This window comes from Anopheles moucheti, chromosome X (assembly GCF_943734755.1).
Source record: "Anopheles moucheti chromosome X, idAnoMoucSN_F20_07, whole genome shotgun sequence".
NCBI classification, from domain to species: Eukaryota; Metazoa; Arthropoda; class Insecta; order Diptera; family Culicidae; genus Anopheles; species Anopheles moucheti.
In genome coordinates, this window is record NC_069142.1 from 3,394,848 (window position 1) to 3,412,908 (window position 18,061).

Below are 18,061 nucleotides of genomic sequence, written 5' to 3' on the forward strand. Positions count from 1 at the left end.
GCTTTTTTCTCAAACAAAAGATTGTCGTTAGAATTTGTGCTGTGATAGAGATAGAAAATTTTATTGTTTTTTTCCCAACAAATATGCAGATCTATTATGAAGGTTATGGAGGGGATTTTTTTTTTGTAATCATCAACTATTCGAATAGGATTTGCATAATCTATGCACATGATGGATCGTCTAGGTCGGAACCTAGAGCTTAGGAACAAGCATCGTAGAAATAGCTTAAATCAAACCAAAACAGGAAGTTGATGTTGAAAGTATGCGGCTTTGCAGGAAAGGAGTGGCTCGGAGCATATAGATATATGTATATATAAAATCATTACGGAACTGACGAGACTTCGGCGATACATTCCTATCGTAAGGTTAGGTTGGCGTATGAGTCTGCACACCTTGGTGCCGCGCATCCAATATGCTGTATGATGGGTTTGTGTACTGCATGGCTCAATGCATTCTGGATTCTGGAATGATTATTGAACTGCCCTTGCTTCGGAGCGAAGATCCCTTGATGATGGTGAGGCATCGAACTAATCACGCATAGCGCAATCCGTCACGCAACGTTGCGGCAGCGTAGAAACGACGCTGCTTCGCTAAGGCGCATGCAAATGGGGGTTTGGTATTAGCTGTGTCGGGTTGATTGGTTCCTGCCACGCGGTTGGCGGCAACGGTGTTCAGATGTGCGTTGCGAGAGAATGGTGCGTGCTGTATGTTCGGCGCGGCAAGACATTGCGATGACGATGGTAATGACGATGATAGCCAAACAGTTGGCCGCTGCTTTTATGTTGGTCCTTGTGCGGTTTATGGGCGCGGTTTTATTGTTTTCGATGCCGGCGGCGGAATTTTGCTAAAACCCGCCGCATCAAACACTGGGAGCAGCTCTCGCACACGCCCTGGAATGCTTCCGTCAATCATGCGTCTAACGGAAGTTTGGAAAAGGGAACACACATATGTATGTAGCATGAATACAACGCTTACGACTGATCTGAGCGTGATCTTTTAGCTGTACGAGATCGTCAACAGAAGATCCACCAAAGAACTACATTCGGAGCACATTAATTAGTGTCTGCAATAGGTAGGATATTGAAACGTGCATACTATACTGAGTTTCTCTACTGTATATGCTGATCGCAGTGATAAGTTTACTGACCTTGCAAAACTAGATATTAATTCCTGTGTACAATTTAGTGCCTGTCCAAGCCTTACACAGTCACAGTTGTGTTTTAGATCGTTAATCTGATAACTTCTAAGATTTACGCGCCCTATTGGATGAATTCTTGCAGCTCTGCATATCTACTTAATATAAGAGATAGCTGAGTATAGTGTGTTCGTTCTATCCTAACTGCTGCAGTATCCTGCAATTCTGCTTGTACAAAGTATTCTCTGTCCTGCATATGGACTCCTAGGACTCCAAAAGAAGTTCGAATATGGCCGATAAGATAGCAATGACTTCTCTACTTACGTTCCTCGTTTAGTAGCAATTTTGGCCGCGTGTGGTGGTAGTTGGGCCTCGGTGGGGAAAAACGTAGCCCCATAGAAGTCCAACCCGTTCTGCAGTAGGTGATTGTACTCATCGAGCGAGGCGAGCGTGATACGTATCGGTGGTGGTGGCGATTCTTTCTGCAGTGCCACGTCCTGCTCGTCGATTGGTTTGGTAGTCGGCAGCTTTGGTACCTGAGGTTTCGTTTGGGGCGCACCGGCGGCTGCTGGCGTTGGCGCATCGTTACCGCCGTGGGTCGCGTGGGAAGAAATGAACGGAACACAGGTAGATCGACAGACAGATACAAAGACATACAAATGGGGATAGAGAAAATGCAGAAAAACGGAAAGAGAGACAGAGAGACCAGAATCAGTCGGGCGCGTGCTCGCGTACACTTACCGGTCGCGTGCATCTGACCGGGATCCGGCTGGATCGCGGGTTTCTGATACTGCACGACCAGCCGGACAACCTCGACCACCGAGTTGAAACGATACAGCGAGTGCCGGATGTCTTCCTCCGGCAGGTCCTCCGGTACGTCAAATACGTACAGCATGAATGTCTTCTGCGGCCGGCACGGGATGGCAATCTTTTTGTAGAACCGTGCCCCAGTCACCTTATGGAAGCCCTTCTTAAACACCGCCTGATAGTCTTCCGGGTTGGAAAACTTAAACAGTATGCCGGTGGCCGTCTTGGTCAGGCTGAAGCAACCCTTGAAGTTCATCTTTTCGCAAATCAGTGCCGCACGGTCCATCGACAGTTCGTGCGAGGGCGTAAGCAGAAACGCACCCTTGGCGAGAAAGTTCTCGCTGTCTGACACTTCCGAGTCGTCGTCATCGCTCGCATTCACAGCACGACTCGCGGCACGTTTATCGTTCCACAGCACATCGGACATTTTCGGACTGCCGACCGATTGTTTGGCGCCGGTCGGCATCAGATTGCTAGAACTGCGCTGTCGTCGGTATTCGGACAGATTCTTCTCCTGCTCCACATCTGAGGTGTTGCCAATGTATGACATTTTTTTTTAAAGGGTTTCGTTTTATTCTATTCCAGCGAACGCGAGAATGTTGAACTCCTCAACAAACTGATGTGAAATACCACAACACTTAGCACACGGCACCGCGGTTCCGGAACTAGGGATGCACAAGCGAACGGGGGATAGCTGATGTATATCTGAGGCACTTGGAGCTCGCTGAGATCCAACGCACGGGAGGCGTAGATGGGTAGTTTGATAGAAGAGGAGATTTGAGGTAATCCTTGCCGGCTGCGCACTACTCTGAGAGACACAACACGATTCTGGATGTTACACCACTGCTGGCGTAATGAGAAGACACACCACGAACCGTTTGCTTTTATACCGCACACATCAGGTTAAAGGGTTATGCCTGGGTAGGTTAAACAACCCCTCGGGACCCCGCTGGATATGGTAGACGAGGAAACGCACATGCCTTCGCGTTGCCTCCATCATCTCAACGTCCGTTGAGCAGGGCGAGAAGGTTCAACCGCTCATCATGGGAAACAAAGCACCAAAAACTGGAAGACAATTTGAATTGTTTCAAATCAATTTGAGTTCACGCACGCAAATTGCAGACCATGTGTGCGCACACCACTACCTTCGATCACAATCTTTGGCTCCGCGGATGTACCAAACCATGCCCGATTGCCCGTTGTGCATCATTTATCACATGATACGTAAGAATAGGTGGAATCCAACAGGTTGGAAGGGGTACGGAACTGACAAAATTGTTTTACCCCTCTGGTTTGTACTTGGGTTTGCATATTGGTATCGATGGTTACTATTCGTAGAAAATTTCTGAAGACGTATGTATGCTTAATCTTCACCGTTTATGTTCTATCTACGAATTTGCTCGCTGCCAGCAACTATCAGCATCAATTGCATTTAGATCGAACAAATTGGGAGGGAAAGAGCTTTAAAAATTGTATCTTCTGCAGCGAAAAACCTGACCTTTAATGGTAGTCTGACCATCATTCAGTTATACATATGATAGCGATAAAAAATTGTATCTTACTTTTCGCTTCAAGCAAAGAGAACACCGCGTCTTCGCGATGAATATCGATACCTTTTCGATATCGCATAACTTTCACGCCTCATTGCACATTGAGCTGTCGGATAGCGGCGGCGTTTAGCTTGTCTCATGCCTTATGGTTTTGCAGTTGGCGGTTAAGCTGTTTTAGTGTTTTCTACGTCATATGGACAGGGAGGAACCGCCTTTGTACCGTTTGTTGGCTATTCATTTTTCCATTTGTAGCTCATAAATCTCGTACATCGGTTTAATTTTCATGTAATGCGCAGACAAACATCCGGTGTGGTAAGGAATTCTGCAAATTTTCTGCCAAACTGGTTCTTTGTATTGGATTGTATGGATGAAGTTCGTTTTTTTGTTTTGTTTCTCAATCATGGGCGAGGCTACAACGAAATTACAAAACGGAAATACGTGCCGATCATCCCTTATCCATCTGTGCAATGTGATACTTTCCATAGTTTCACCATAGTTTCTTCTCTGTTCTCTTTGCAAAGTGTCATATTAGATATGGGAATAATCACTCTTTTCGGTAAGCTGAATCAGAGTGGAAAATTGGCGGTTGAAATTTGAATGAATGGCTTACCTACTCTTTTGCGAACTCTAGTTAACGCAGCAGAACGGGAAATCGTTTCCATTTTCTAACGTATCGAAATGTTTTATTCAAAACGTTTCCTCTTGTACTAACCGTTTCGTTAGCTTTAGCTCCGGTAACACTTTTCGCCTACGGATGAATTGCTTCCCGTTCATAAACTTTCGTAACGCTTCTGGGATCGTTATGGAATAGTCTTCGTTCTGAAAGTTTTCCATCAGTGCAATTAACATTCTCGGAATAGCACATGCGGTACCATTGACCGTGTGGGCAAAAGTCTCCGTTCTATCCGTGTCATCGTTTGTGACGCAAATACCGAGCCGGCGTGCTTGATAGTCCGTGCAGTCGCTGCAACTCGATATTTCACCATACATGCCGCGTCCAGGCATCCAAGCTTCAATGTCATATTTTCGGTACGCTGGTGCTCCCAGCTCGCACGGTGGCATGTCGAGCAACAGAAAGTGCAGTCCAAGTTTGTCAAACAGGCTCACTTCGATATCACGAAACTCTTCGAGCATGGCAGCTGATTGATCAGGACGGCAGACGGCAAACATTTCTACTTTCGTAAACTGATGCACACGATAAATGCCTTTTTCCTCCTGCAGTGCTGATGTTTCCGCACGGTAACATCGACTCACAGCCATTAGCTTGTATGGTAACGTTTCTGCCGGTATCACACGGCCAGCAAAGTAGCCAGCCAGTGCCATTTCTGATGTACCCGAAAGACACAGCGATTCCCTTGCGTCGCTAGTCAACTTGTACACCTGATTGCGCTCACCATGCACGCTCATACCGCAGCTCTCAATAATGCGTCCCGGTAGCAAATCTGGTACGGTGATAAGCTGGAAGTTTCGCCGGCGCAAACCCTCTACGGTATAATTGATGAGGGCGTGTTCGAGTTCGGCTAACTCATCCGTCAAATAGTACGAGCGATGTCCGGTAAAGTTGCCCAAATTCTCCATCCGGTATAAATTCATCTTCTTGCAGATATCGCTGAACTGGAAGTACTTTCGATCGGTACGTTTATGCTGCTCATTGAACCGTCTCAGAATTCTTGGCTCGTTGCCATACTCGAGCACTTGGGGGTGAGTACGATTGGGAATTTTGCTCAGTTCCAATTGAAGTTGGGATTTCAAGGTGGCTCGTTCGCTTTCCGTCAGAGCTATTCCCGCAGAAAGCTGCTCCTGGATTTTATGCACGAGCTGTATATCACCAATACCCTTTCTGTGCTGGATGTTCGTTTCAATAGTTGGCCTATTTGCAAGGTTTAATAGATATTCCGTATCAAAGCGGGCTTCCTGCAGGTTGAAACGTTGCTGGGACATCCGCCGGGCAATGAGCCGTAAAATGCTGTGCCTCATTGCTGTTAATACCACACATTTAGGTACAAACATTGCGCAGGTTAAATGAAACACCTAAAACAGTGACTAAAAGTTAACAAAAAATGATTCCTCTCGTTACGCAAACTTTACCTCAACCTACTGTATCATATTGTTTAGAAATGGTGTATTCGCGCCGGTTCCGTCAGGTTCTATTTGTTGCCGTTTTCCTTTTTGACAGCAACGACATCCGGAATATTGGAGAAATAAAATCGGGTTTTGTTCCATTTACAGCAATTCTCCAATGGTAATGTGATTCAAAATCGTTGCAAGCAGGTGCATAAAATGAATCAAATTTCAAATGAATAGCTTTATTTCAAGGCTATTTGTTCGCTTCATTGCAGCTGTTGCTAATTTGCACATCATTCGTGCCGCACATTGTTTAAAAATATCCAAATTACTTTCGTGGTTTCGCCAGAGCCTAAAATACATTATTTGAGGCGATTTAGCGTAAATAAAGATTTATAATAAAATATGTTCTATGAATTTGTAGAAAATAAAAAAAATACAAAATATGAATATCCAAATCGGTTTACAAATACGGGTTGAATTCTGCATAGCTGAATGTTTTCCTTGAAATCAATAAACAATGAACGAATGAACCAGATCGAAATGAACGAGCCGCAACCGAAACAATGTGTGAGAAATGAACTCTCTGCTTTAAACCACGCGTATCGCGCAAGTTTTTGTTGTGTGTGTAGCTGTCAGTCGGCCTTGTTTGTAAAAAAACTCGGCCTAGAAGCAGCAAGAAGGAAAAAAGTGCAGCGAGAGTGTGACTCGTCTCGGCAATCCGAAAATAAAGACAAGATTCTTAGAGGGCCAGAACATCGTAACGGCCCCCAAAACGAAGAGCCGGAGTTGGTGGCAAAAAATAAAACAAAACCCAACGATCTAGTGAACGGCGGAGGTAACAGGGTGGAAAACGGACGGAATTGGCGCAGCGTTTTTCTTCGGTTGCACGAATGATTACACCCAGGCCTGTCCGCTCCGAACGCGTACGATCGTACCGAAAAGGCATTGACTTGCTGTAGGTCCGTACCAGGACGGTGATATTTAGTGGTTGAAAAACAGGGGCCCGCTCTAGGATATGGCATCGGTGTCTAAGAAGCTGCCGTCCAAACTATGTGAGTGTGCGGGGATTCGATGTGGGTGGGTGCGAATACTGTTGGTGGATTGCTGAGCCCATCTGTTTGCATTATGTCCTTCACCGTCGCGTCGCGATCGGTTTCTTTTCTTTGTCGTGTTGGGCGGACACATAAAAAACCGGAAACAACGGAAACTCCTATCAATCAGATCTATCAAACGCTATTACTACGCCAACTTTCACGAAAACATTGTTAATATCCAGTACGGAATCGCAAATAAAACGCAACATAAATACGGCATCCAGCAACCCCCCCGATTCCCCTCGCCGTTCATGCTGCCTGCTTCAAAGCGGGCATTGTGATTGTGTGTTGAGACCGTCGTCACTGAAAGGTCGGATGTTGTGTTGGTGCAACGGAGCGCAAGGTTATGCGCCTGTACCAAATTAGGCATAATGTTCGATTTGCTAGTTCTGTTACTACCGATCCTCCCAGTTTAGCTGGTGCGCACGAAAAAAGTACGTTAATGATGCTCTAGAACGGTGACTAAAGCGCCTAAAGCGATACGATGCATTTTAGAGACACAACTAGACCGTGCCCAATATCTTTATAAACATACAAACAAATACACCGTGGTTCATCAGCTACAACGGGCTTTTGTTTTCAGCAGTGTGAACCATCTATTTAAGCCGCCAACAGTTTTCCAGCACAATCCAATACCTATCATCTAATCGAAATTAAAATTTATTTTGTTAAAGGATCAAATAAACTATTAACTATAAATTTCTCCCTTCCCACAGATGCTATTCAAGCTCATAGCAGTAAAGTAACATGCCTAGACATTGGAGAAACTGGACGCGTTCTGGTTACTGGAGGTCAAGATCGAAACCTAAAGCTATGGACATTCGGTGACGAGAAATGTTTTATGGTAAGCTTCCTAGTCATCGTATCTATATGGAAAGGAAATTAAATAACTATACCAACGTTTTCATTTTTATCGCCTCATGGTACTCATTACTTTTATAGACACTTCCCGGGCACAATTCGTCCATCGATTGTGTGAAATTTGCCTATTCCGATGATTTTGTCTACTCTGCGGACGATACCGGTGTAATAAAGCGATGGAATCTGAATGCATCCGACTCCATCTCGCTGTTCGGACACATGAAGAGTGTCCGCACGCTGGACTTTTATCCGTACAGTGACACATATCTCGTGTCCGGTAGCAATGATACGTCGATCCGACTCTGGGATGTCCGGGAGAAGGTATGCATCAAGCGATACCGGGGTCATATGTCGCATGTTAATTCGGTCAAGTTTTCACCGGATGGATCGTGGATTGCTTCGGCTGGAGCTGAAGGTAAGCGTCAAAGTCAAAGAAGTTTTGCTTGTTATGCTAATATTTTTCGAATTTATTGAATATTATGCCCTATTGTCAGCATTATTCAGCGCCTTTATTCGTAGTCACTTTCAAAATTCAACTCTCACTCTTTCAACTGAACAATTCATAAGAGAAAATAGTCAAAAATAGATCCGTAAAAAAAAATCAACTCACTGATACGCATTATTTTGTAATATAGTTTATGTTGGTTATTTTTGTGTTCTTTATCTGTTTTATACCTGCCATCGGACATAAACTAATACGGTATCAATTAATTTGGTTCTACAGGAAGCGTCATTATCTGGGATATCAGAATGAGCAAATTGTTTATGGAGTTTACCGAACGACAGACACCTGCAACGTGCGTAAAGTATCATCCTACAGATCTGTTAATGGCTGCCGGTCGAAGCGATGGTTCCGTGGATTTGTATGATCTCGAGAAACGACAACTGATCACACAAACGCCTGCACAGCACAGTACTGGCGCTGGTGGTAGTGGTCAGCCCGTGCGTTGCATCACGTTCGATGAGAGTGGCAAATGTTTGTTCGTCGGTACCGGTGCAGGTATTTCTGTAGTTGGATGGGAACCGGACCGAGAGTATGATCGAATCGATTCGAACTGGAGCCAGCTGGGCGATATGAAAATTGCTGGATCAAAGCTGCTGTTTGGCACGTACGAGGAAGCCTCGGTGGCGATCCATGCCGTGCCGCTAGGGCATCTGCGTGCCTTTTACAATCCACAAAATCAATCACAATCATTCACCCACAATCAAACGTCTCGCAAGAGCTTCAGCAGAGGTAGTGGCAAGGTGCGACTGTCGATTGGTGCCAGCGGAGGTGGTGCCGGTGCGGGAGTCGCATCGGATGCGGGCCAGGAAGGCGAAGCAGGCAGTGGTAATGGTGGCGGTATGTCACCAAACTTGAACATCGAAATGATCGACGAAGAAGATGCCACGTATGGCAGTGCGTTCGATTTCAATCTACCACCGTCCAAAAGCTCGCTGGATGCGCTGGGAAATGGCGGAATGGCTAGTGGATCGAATGTAGGCATATCGTTTCCGGCAGGCCCGGGAGATCCGGTAATGCCTTCTGCTGGTCCACTCATTAACAATCACTATCTAGTGCGAGAGGAGATGCAGATGTACAATCTGAACAGCCTTGACTACTATCCACTACCGAAGGGAATTGTGCCAGAGGTTGAAAAGGAAGACTTTCCGGTTAACAATGCACAACCACCGGACTACGCACCGAAAAGTGCCAGTCAACAGATGACTGGTGGTTCTGGTTCGGCGTTTGTGAACGGTACGGCTAGTGGTACATCGGGGACGGGAAAGAGCGGTGGTTCTGGGACGAGCGGACGAATTGGCAACACGAGATCGTCGGTCAGCACAGCGTCAGACCAAAGACGACCCGGCAGCATTCACGGTGGCGTAGGCCACAGCCGATCGGCAGGGAACCTTGTAAGACGTCTTGCCACCTCGAAAAGTACACTTGAACTGAACAAACTGCCGGCAGATGAGGCGGTCACGTTCAAGAAGCCGATCAGTCGTGGCAGCTCACCTATCCGGCACCAGAGCCACCAGCCACCGTACCACAGTGGCACTGGGTCGAGCCTGAGCAAAATTCAGCGTAGCGAGAGCAGTGCTCAGATCACGGGCATGCGTAACGGCACGAACGGTGGTACCGAACGTTCTCGGCAGCATAACGCGAACGTCAAGGTACAAATCGTCACCAAACCGGTACGCTCCAAAACATCGCTGGATATTCGCCATCGCACGACAGCTGGACCGGCGGGTGGAATTTACAGTCAGCGAGCATCCACCATTAACCAGAATGCGGGAATGAACGCCCATGGGGAGGCGCTGGCAGACTATGGCAGTGTTGGAAATGTGGGCGCACTAATGTTAGACCAACCGGCCGTAGGACCCACTATCCTTCGGTACGGTGGTCACGAGAGTACGAGCATGGAATACGAAATACAGGTGCTACGAAACGAGCACGACACTACGCTACAGGCGCTCTGTAATCGAACCGCACTGCTATCTGCCATCCGCAACTACACCAAATCAGGCGACGTAACTGGTGCGCTGAAGGTGGCAGTACGCATGAACGATCAGCATATACTGGTCGACGTGCTCGGCGCAATATTGGAGAAAACGTAAGTTGTCGATGGCGAACTGCGGCCGAACAAAGCATATATAGGTTTAACCATATGTTCCCTTATTTTTGTTATAGCTCCCAATGGACACTTGACATGTGCGTGTTGCTACTGCCAAAGGTGTACGATCTGCTACAGAGCGAGTATAAATTGTGAGTAAAACATTTCCACTGCCAATAACCCTTTTGTTTGAAATTGTACATGCATGTTGATTTGTTCGAATGTTTATGGATTATTTCGTATGTTGATAATTAATTTTGCATGTAACACTAGAACTACCAAGCGTTATAAGCGTTTATGCGCGTTTATAAGCGATCATGTTTTAATACGTTGTTGAGGCCATGCTACTGAAAAGATATGTAAAAAATCATGCATAAACTTTGGTAGAATTGTGTTATCCCAAGCATTAATGTGATAAATATGAAACGTGCCGATCAAAATGGCTTATTCGGAAGTTCTAGTGTTAAACGAGAAATCGGAGAGTCCCAAACTTATTCAAGATGAGTGTGAATTTGTTTTAAGTTGTCCAAGGAGGTGACAAATATGTTTTTAATTGTAACTCTTCTATATTTGTATATATACAAGGGTCTATTATTGTGTTGTGTTTATCTATTGATGTAAATAATAAGGGCCAAATTTGAGGACAATATTTTGCATAAGCTAATCATCGAATGTTGCCTGAGCAGCATAAGGTAGCTTATTATGTGTGGTTTGAATCTCTTGAGGGATTTTATAAAGCTTCATTCTCCGATTAGCAAACATTGAATACATTTTCCTAACGTTGTGAATGTATCATAGAGTTAAACTACTTCTTTCCTTAATTGCTCGTATGTTAAACCTTTACAACTATTTTTCCCAAAAAGCCCCCTAACGAACCAATTGCTTGTTGTATGCAATATTTGTGTACAGCAGGATTTAGAAGAGACCATCACTACAACAGCTTCATAGGGCCAGAATCCCAAAAACGTGAGGGGTAAAGTTTCACGGCCGCAGAGCACGAATTGGGAGGGGTCAATCGGAAAACCAACCGGCAAGGGCTCATTATGCCGTACCGCCGTGTACACGCTTGCCCGTCTTTCATCTCGTAGTGATTGTGATCAGCGACCGGTATTATCGAAACCCCTCGACCGGATAAATGTCACTCGTTGTCACTCCTTGATATTATTTTACTGTGTTTTGCGCGATTTTCTCGAGGGAGTGGTTTTCCCCGGTTTGGCAAGGGCCGAGCGGAGGTTTGCAGAAAAGAGAGTGCAACAATATATTGCGTGTAACATTATTAGCGACGAAGTGCGATGGCGATTAACGGATGCAACAACAGCTGGTACCGAGGTGACGCTTAGAATATAATATTTTTAACTTTTTTAGCTGATAGAATATAATTTTGTTTGAGTTATATGAACGGCTATAGCAAATGATAGAATATTTAGAAAATAATCAGTGCAGCCATACGACTGGGATTTTATTTGTCACATTAAATTGTGCAAAATCACATCATTCATTTTCCTCACGATGTAAGGATGCAACGTCTGGAATTGATGTGAATTATTGTAACAATAATATTTTACAGCAGCAAGAGTACTATGGCGAAAGCAAGGGAGGATATAAAACACTTACACAACAACACTGTAGCCAGGGAAAAAAACATCTTCTCAAGTGTGAAGTGGATAGCGTACCGAGGGATAGCAAACACACAGCATTAATATTAATAAACAAAGAAGAAATACTGCTGCCCGTGTGTCTCTTCATGCGCCATTGATGTTGATGGCGTCGGTCCTTCCCTGATGGGGGAACCAACGGCAAACGTCCAACCCAAATATGGGTGCACAGGACGTCCGTGTGTCCCTAGGTGCATATCGCCGACATTTTATTCGCCGATCGCAACCGGTATTTGCTAGCCGGGGTCGTTCCGAACCTGTATTTGATGGGAAGATTATGAAAAGTATCTATTACGGCAGCCTCTATCTTTTGGCTTGTTTTGCCACGGTGCTACGAGTGCAATCATCAACACGGCATGAGGATGGCAGGAAATCGCTACAGCAGAGTGGATGGCGGTAAAGCGAGATATGATTTTGTTTTCATGCAATCTGCCTTCCCCGTTTGTCAGAGCAATCCCAGCCGAACAATAGTAACTGTTTTGCAACGGCAATGAAGAACAGCAATTCGCCGTAATGGCATACATTCGTGTCCTGCCCTTAAGGGGTACGGGATGAAGCTTCCTGTGTTTATGTGTACATTTTGTGATTTGTACCGATTGGGACAATTTCGAAACGGGGACGTGGCTTCGAACAATACAACTGTACCCCGGTACCCCGGTTATAGGGATGTTTTGGGGGCACTAAATGTGCCGATAGGTTTAATGTGCCAGTTGCATCAACAATATCAAATTACCGTCCAATTTTGCCAAGGAACAAAACAAAAATGACTGTGTAATGTTTGACATTGTAATTTGATGTATTTTGCCAAAAACTTTGCAGATGTGATTGTGTGTTTTTGTTGCTGTTAAATGCAAATGTGTTTGAAAAGATAAATGATTTCTTTTGCTGTAGAAAATGGTATCTATATAAACGGATTTGACGCGGGTGAAGCTCTCTACAGTATGTAAATATTTGAAGCATTTACAATGACTTTCATCGAAGTTGTTACTCTCTATTAATAACTTTATGGTTCTCCATCGGTAGCAAACAGTCCACTGGTTTGCCAATATTTTCCTAGTACGATGATTTTTTTCCCGACATTTGAGAATTACCGCCTTGAGCTTGTCCGGATCGATGTCCTTGTATTCGTTGAGAATCGACATCCTACAGAACCAAACAAAAAGTCGATAGAATTTAAATTTAGGACACTTTTAGTTAAAAAAGTTATGTCCAGAAAGTCCAGGTTAAATCGTTCTGAAATCAGATTTGGACCAGATTGCACAGTCCTGCTGGAACATATAGTTTTCATCTCCTGAAAGGCTCCAAGAGATCCAAGATTTATAATCTCCATGGAGCTGTGTGCAATACTTTGTAGTGTTGATCAATTTGGTAAGTATTCCTGATAATCTGAAGGATTAAATTGGATTTAAAGAATAGTTTTATTATTCATTATATTTAATTATATTATATTTATTATATTTATTATATTTTAAAGCGATAAAACACCATAAAAACATACGAAAAAACAACACTTGTATTGATTGTACTTGTATCAATCATCTACGTCGCTAATATCCATCTGCATCTTCTTTCTTTCTCTAGCCATTGCACCCGGGCCTGCGATACGCTGCGTGTCATACTGTCCACGTTTCTGCCCGTGATTCGCGAAAACACCGACCCGTGGGGCGCGTGTACGATCGGCGTGGACGTTAGTCGGGAAGAGCGCCAGAGCAAGTGTCTTGAGTGCAAGAACTGGCTGCTGCGAATACGCTGTTTGCCAGAAAATCCCAAAATGGGCAGCAACTTGCAGCAGCTGCAGAATATGATAGTGGACATCTGATAGAACGCTGATGCTTTTGGCCTGCAAATTGTCTTCAGTTTTCTCCATTTCCTCATAAGTTATTCCTAACGGATTTGCCAATTGTACTTTCTAATCTGCCTAGCTGGTGATCAATGAAGTCGCTCTGATCCGGTAGCAATGCTCGCGATCGTTTTAATATGTTTTCGTTGATTCTCTCTAAAGTGATAACCGTGCGTGCGTGGCATGCGTGTGAAAGCTTGCCCAGTACGGGCTATAGCTATGTACAGTCAAAATCCGTTCTAAACCTTGCGAGTATGTGGGCGCCCTTGACAGTCGAACGTTTATCAAAACAGTCCTTCTCCCTTCCCACTTCGAATCTAATCATAAAACCGTTACAAATCCATATCGCGTACATGTCTACGTGAAGTTATTGCAGCTACCTATTTCCAGAAAAAATAAGATAGAATCCATCAACTTACCAATGCAGATAAACAGCATCATTGTGACACTAAATCACAATCGCCGTTATGTGATCAAAACGTCAGCGCATGGTCTTTACGTTGCGTGCACAGCACCCGGCAATAAGCGTCTTGACTGGAATTGTTCATATCCGATCAAGTTCAATTAGTAGAGGATCACTGTGATTAATTGTAGCTTTCAAAAAGCGTAGTGCACCAATTGTAATCTGAACTATGTATCAATAGCCATGTGGGTTCGGTGTTGTTCAATGTTTGCCTTATTGCCGTTGCCTAACAATTTTCTTGATTGAATGCGCTTTGTGACGTCGACCCTCAGTATCGGTTATTTCCAGGCAGATTTTTAGCGCTAAAACTGTTCTCTACAAGTGACATGAAATTGAAGAGGTTTATGTTTTAATGTAAAATTCTTCAGCTCACTAACTAAAATTTATGAATATTCGAAGCTGCACGATAAGAGAACAACTTTTTCTTTTGGTTTTGACACCATAACCGTTGTAGGTCTGTATTATGTCTAAATGGCTTGCTATCTTCTTTAGCTGGGACTTCATTTATTAGATTAATAATCAACCTAGCGTATGAGTTGTGGTGCGGATTGAACCATGCGCATTATTGGTTAAACAGTCATTTCCCGAGTTACGCGAATGATGCAACATAGCACGATGTCGCAATGATGTCGCGTAGCACGGGAAAAGACTGTACTGCATCACTTACTTGAACAGGCATACTAACACAATTTTAACCAAAATAAGTCGTTTTGTTTAATCACACTTGATCGGCAACGCTGTTTGACTGTCCATTTGCTCGCTCAGTTCACTAACCCATCTCACACTAATCCAACCATAGATCGTCAACATATTTGTGAATTAGAATGCATTACAGTGGATGAAGGATTCACGTACATGCTGTCCTGGTTTTTTCCATGTGTCCCATTCCTTAAATTATATTACGCTCGCATTTTGATCTAGGCTGTACTTGTGTTTCGTTGCGCCTCTACACACACTTAGGCGTCGCGCTCACTTTGAATTAAACTTTGTTGAACAAACCCGTTTCTTTTCTTCTGCTACGATATCTAATAAGACTGATGTTACGTCGTTTGTTGATGAATGTTGAGTCGAGAAACTGGCTTAATATTATATACATTAACAAAAAATATAAAAAAATAAACGGAAGTAAAGTTAACACGATACTGATTACCAGGACGGTGGTAAAATGGAGCCGTACACTAATGACTAATTACGATCTTATTAGCTAACTCGCTAGGTTGTAGCAGTTAAGGATGCGCAACATGGTATGAACCATTTGCTGTAAAATATTAAGTTAACAAGATAGCGATACGTACATAATGGTCGTGCAAATGGAACAAAAATGTAGTGCAGACAAATGAATGAGGCGTGTTGTTTGGATGAGAACTCAACGGTTTCGATAGTCGCGAGAGCGGAAGCGGATCGTAGACATTGAAACGTGGGTCGATTGGCCGGGGACAAAGGTTCGATGGTTTGAAAAGATAAACAAAAAGATTAAGCATGAGAGCAAACGTGTGTAGTGATTGGCACTAACCAAAAATACTAGAATTACATTTACATAGCTGCATGCCTAAAAGTATAGTCATTATACATTTACGCCTGAAGGAAAAGCACGGAAACGAATGGTAGAAAATTAGACAATAATGAGCTACATTACTAGTATACTAAACCATATCCACCCTCCCCCTCCTCCGTCCCTCTCCCAAACTTCCTTCTCCGTCCTTTTACTGTTGATTACAATTTTATAACAAAAGGAGTGCAAAATAGATGAGTGCAGATCGAAGGGTGATTTTCTATAAAAATCACCTCAAAAGTAAATCAAGGTACATACAAAAGCATGGACATGTAATATGCATAACAGTGGTTGTAGAAAGGGAGATAATCAGTTTTAAAAAGAGAAAGCTAATAACATACGTAGTTGTGAAATTGCGATAATACCGTGCATATGACACTATTTCTCTAACACGCAAATAATTTAGTTGTAGACGAAGAACTACATTACCAAGAAGCTCTTCAGATATTCAATCTGCACAATAGATTCTTACCATCGCGTGCGTGGAATGGAAAACTAAATTTGAGGTTGGCCTTACTATATTACGAACTGCTCAACTTTAATGATATTCAAACACCTCAAACCGACACAAACTTTCATAACATAATCACAAAATGGATGAAGATTCTTAAAACAACCAACAATCGTACTACCATGTTGGAGCACTTTACAGCTTAAAGCAGTTTTTAATTTGACAACAGGACACAACTGTACGCGTGTAAAAATGTACAAACATAACTTGCCGAATTACATGCTGTTAGTTCATTTTTTTTAAACATCTTATTAAAACATTAAACAGAATGAGATTGTCGTGCTGAGAAAAAAAAAGACAGGTTCACTTCGAATACAGAAACAATCCCGCGTCGAGAAGAAACAAAAAAATGTTGCAGCTACGTGTGCGAGCATGTGTTATTCTGACTACAGTTTTTAACTGATCGGTACTGCCTAACTTTATTTTGCAATTGCAATTCGCCTATACACATAAACACATAGCAAGTGATAAGCGACTGAAAACGAAGCAAAGAAACGAAAAACAATATCAGTGCCCGTGATAAAACCGTTAAATAGCAAACAAAGCATTAGATGAAGACTTAATGAAGACAGTTGCGAATTGGGGGGGAAAAAAACATTATTGAACGGGGGCAACAATTGCGATGGTTTTAATTAAAAATATTGTAATAAAAAAGACGAAATGCTAACTTCAAAAAAGCAAGGATGTTCCGATGTTGGTTGCGGTTCGTGATGACGGTTTCGAAAACAAAAGATTCGTTTTATTAACTAAAATTGTTTAAGTTAAGTTTTATAATTATTGCAAATGTAACGACACATATTTCTTATATACTTATCCGGCGCTACAATCGCTCACGGCCCGAGTGCCATTATCCCGGTCTTTCTGATGGATGTATTAACACCATAACTCTATCTCAGTTTTGGCATTAGACGTCTCCTCTAAGAAAGAAGAGGGTAGCCTAATTTACTGCCTGCTGGATTCTGATGAGTCTATATGATAGCGAATTAATTGTATAGAATCTAAGAGGCTTCTCCATGCTCCTTCCAAACGGTGCTAAAACCCTTCTGAATGTCTTCTTCTAAGACGATTTCGTTAGTTATGGACATAGTCCTTATATCAGATGCGACAGATCGACAGTAACAGATCCTCTGATCAGCATCCACTACGTAGGGTAGAGTCTTCTACAAATGGGAATGGGAGGTCGCCCTTTTGAAGATCATGTCGAGCAGAGTGTAAGCATTTGACACCGTGTAGACAAGCTAGAGCCACGATAGCCTCCTTGGAGGTTACTCACCCTGCCTCAAGTACTATCACTGACTACTGCAGACAGTACGGTATAAAAAATCTTACTTGAAAGTAATTTATTTCAATGTTCTAGTAAACGTTCTAAATTTAAAAGTAAGCAAAAAAAAAACCAGTCGGTCTCACCAGACATTAAAAGAATCGCTTACGATCCTGCTCTTGGGACTGTGGATGATTTAATTTCGCCCTCGTTCCGTTTTATAGTGTCCGTCTCTTCGTTATCGCATTTTCTTTTTTCTCTAGATAAAAAAGTTCACAAAACAACTAAGTCTTTTCCTCCCTTGCAAATGAGCGCACTGGTCCGTTTAATATTAACCGTCCTAATCCGTGACAATAATAATAATAATTAACAAAAAAAAAAGAAAACAACCTCTGTATTCATTACCCGGGGTCCAGTTTTCGAACGCCGATCCCGACGATGGTTGCGCGCTAATCCGCTTAACGATGCAGCTTCCTTACGAGCCGGTACAACAAGAAAAAAGTAACAGTGTAAACTCTCGCCAAAGAATTTGTGTTTTTTGGGTTCCGGGTTTTTTCACTTTCTTGCGTTTCGTGTTTGGAAATGCTTTTGAAGTTTTTTTTTGTTTATTTGTTTGTACCAGCGAGCAGCCAGATCAGAAGACTTCCGAGACTGGTGGGAATATGCGAGCG

At 43.3% G+C, this 18,061-nt stretch overlaps 3 protein-coding genes across 5 annotated transcripts; 1 reads left to right on the top strand and 2 right to left on the bottom strand.

Annotated features, from left to right (window-relative positions):
- Window positions 1–47: 47 nt before the first annotated feature.
- LOC128306879 (uncharacterized) lies at window positions 48–2,777 on the bottom strand. Of its 2 annotated transcripts, none has more exons than XM_053044514.1 (3): window positions 1,936–2,777; window positions 1,460–1,798; window positions 48–916 (listed from the first exon to the last, which is right to left on the bottom strand). In XM_053044514.1, the coding sequence occupies exons 1-3, from the start codon at window positions 2,490–2,492 to the stop codon at window positions 799–801; spliced, it is 1,014 nt and encodes a 337-aa protein (XP_052900474.1). In that variant the 5' UTR covers window positions 2,493–2,777; the 3' UTR covers window positions 48–798. The 2 variants fall into 2 exon arrangements, with proteins under 2 accessions (XP_052900474.1, XP_052900475.1); XM_053044515.1 differs by having other exon boundaries at window positions 1,460–1,703; window positions 1,877–2,777.
- Window positions 2,778–4,179: 1,402 nt separating this feature from the next.
- LOC128307170 (serine--tRNA ligase, mitochondrial) lies at window positions 4,180–5,644 on the bottom strand. 2 transcript variants are annotated; one of them, XM_053044907.1, is made up of 2 exons: window positions 5,591–5,644; window positions 4,180–5,523 (listed from the first exon to the last, which is right to left on the bottom strand). In XM_053044907.1, the coding sequence occupies exon 2, from the start codon at window positions 5,500–5,502 to the stop codon at window positions 4,180–4,182; it is 1,323 nt and encodes a 440-aa protein (XP_052900867.1). In that variant the 5' UTR covers window positions 5,503–5,523; window positions 5,591–5,644. The 2 variants fall into 2 exon arrangements, with proteins under 2 accessions (XP_052900867.1, XP_052900868.1); XM_053044908.1 differs by having other exon boundaries at window positions 4,180–5,535; window positions 5,591–5,643.
- Window positions 5,645–6,247: 603 nt separating this feature from the next.
- LOC128306348 (katanin p80 WD40 repeat-containing subunit B1) lies at window positions 6,248–16,771 on the top strand. The gene is made up of 6 exons (XM_053043824.1): window positions 6,248–6,611; window positions 7,370–7,497; window positions 7,596–7,929; window positions 8,239–10,108; window positions 10,186–10,260; window positions 13,345–16,771. Exons 1-6 carry the CDS (start codon window positions 6,575–6,577, stop codon window positions 13,580–13,582), a joined length of 2,682 nt encoding a protein of 893 aa, XP_052899784.1. The 5' UTR covers window positions 6,248–6,574; the 3' UTR covers window positions 13,583–16,771.
- Window positions 16,772–18,061: the final 1,290 nt, after the last annotated feature.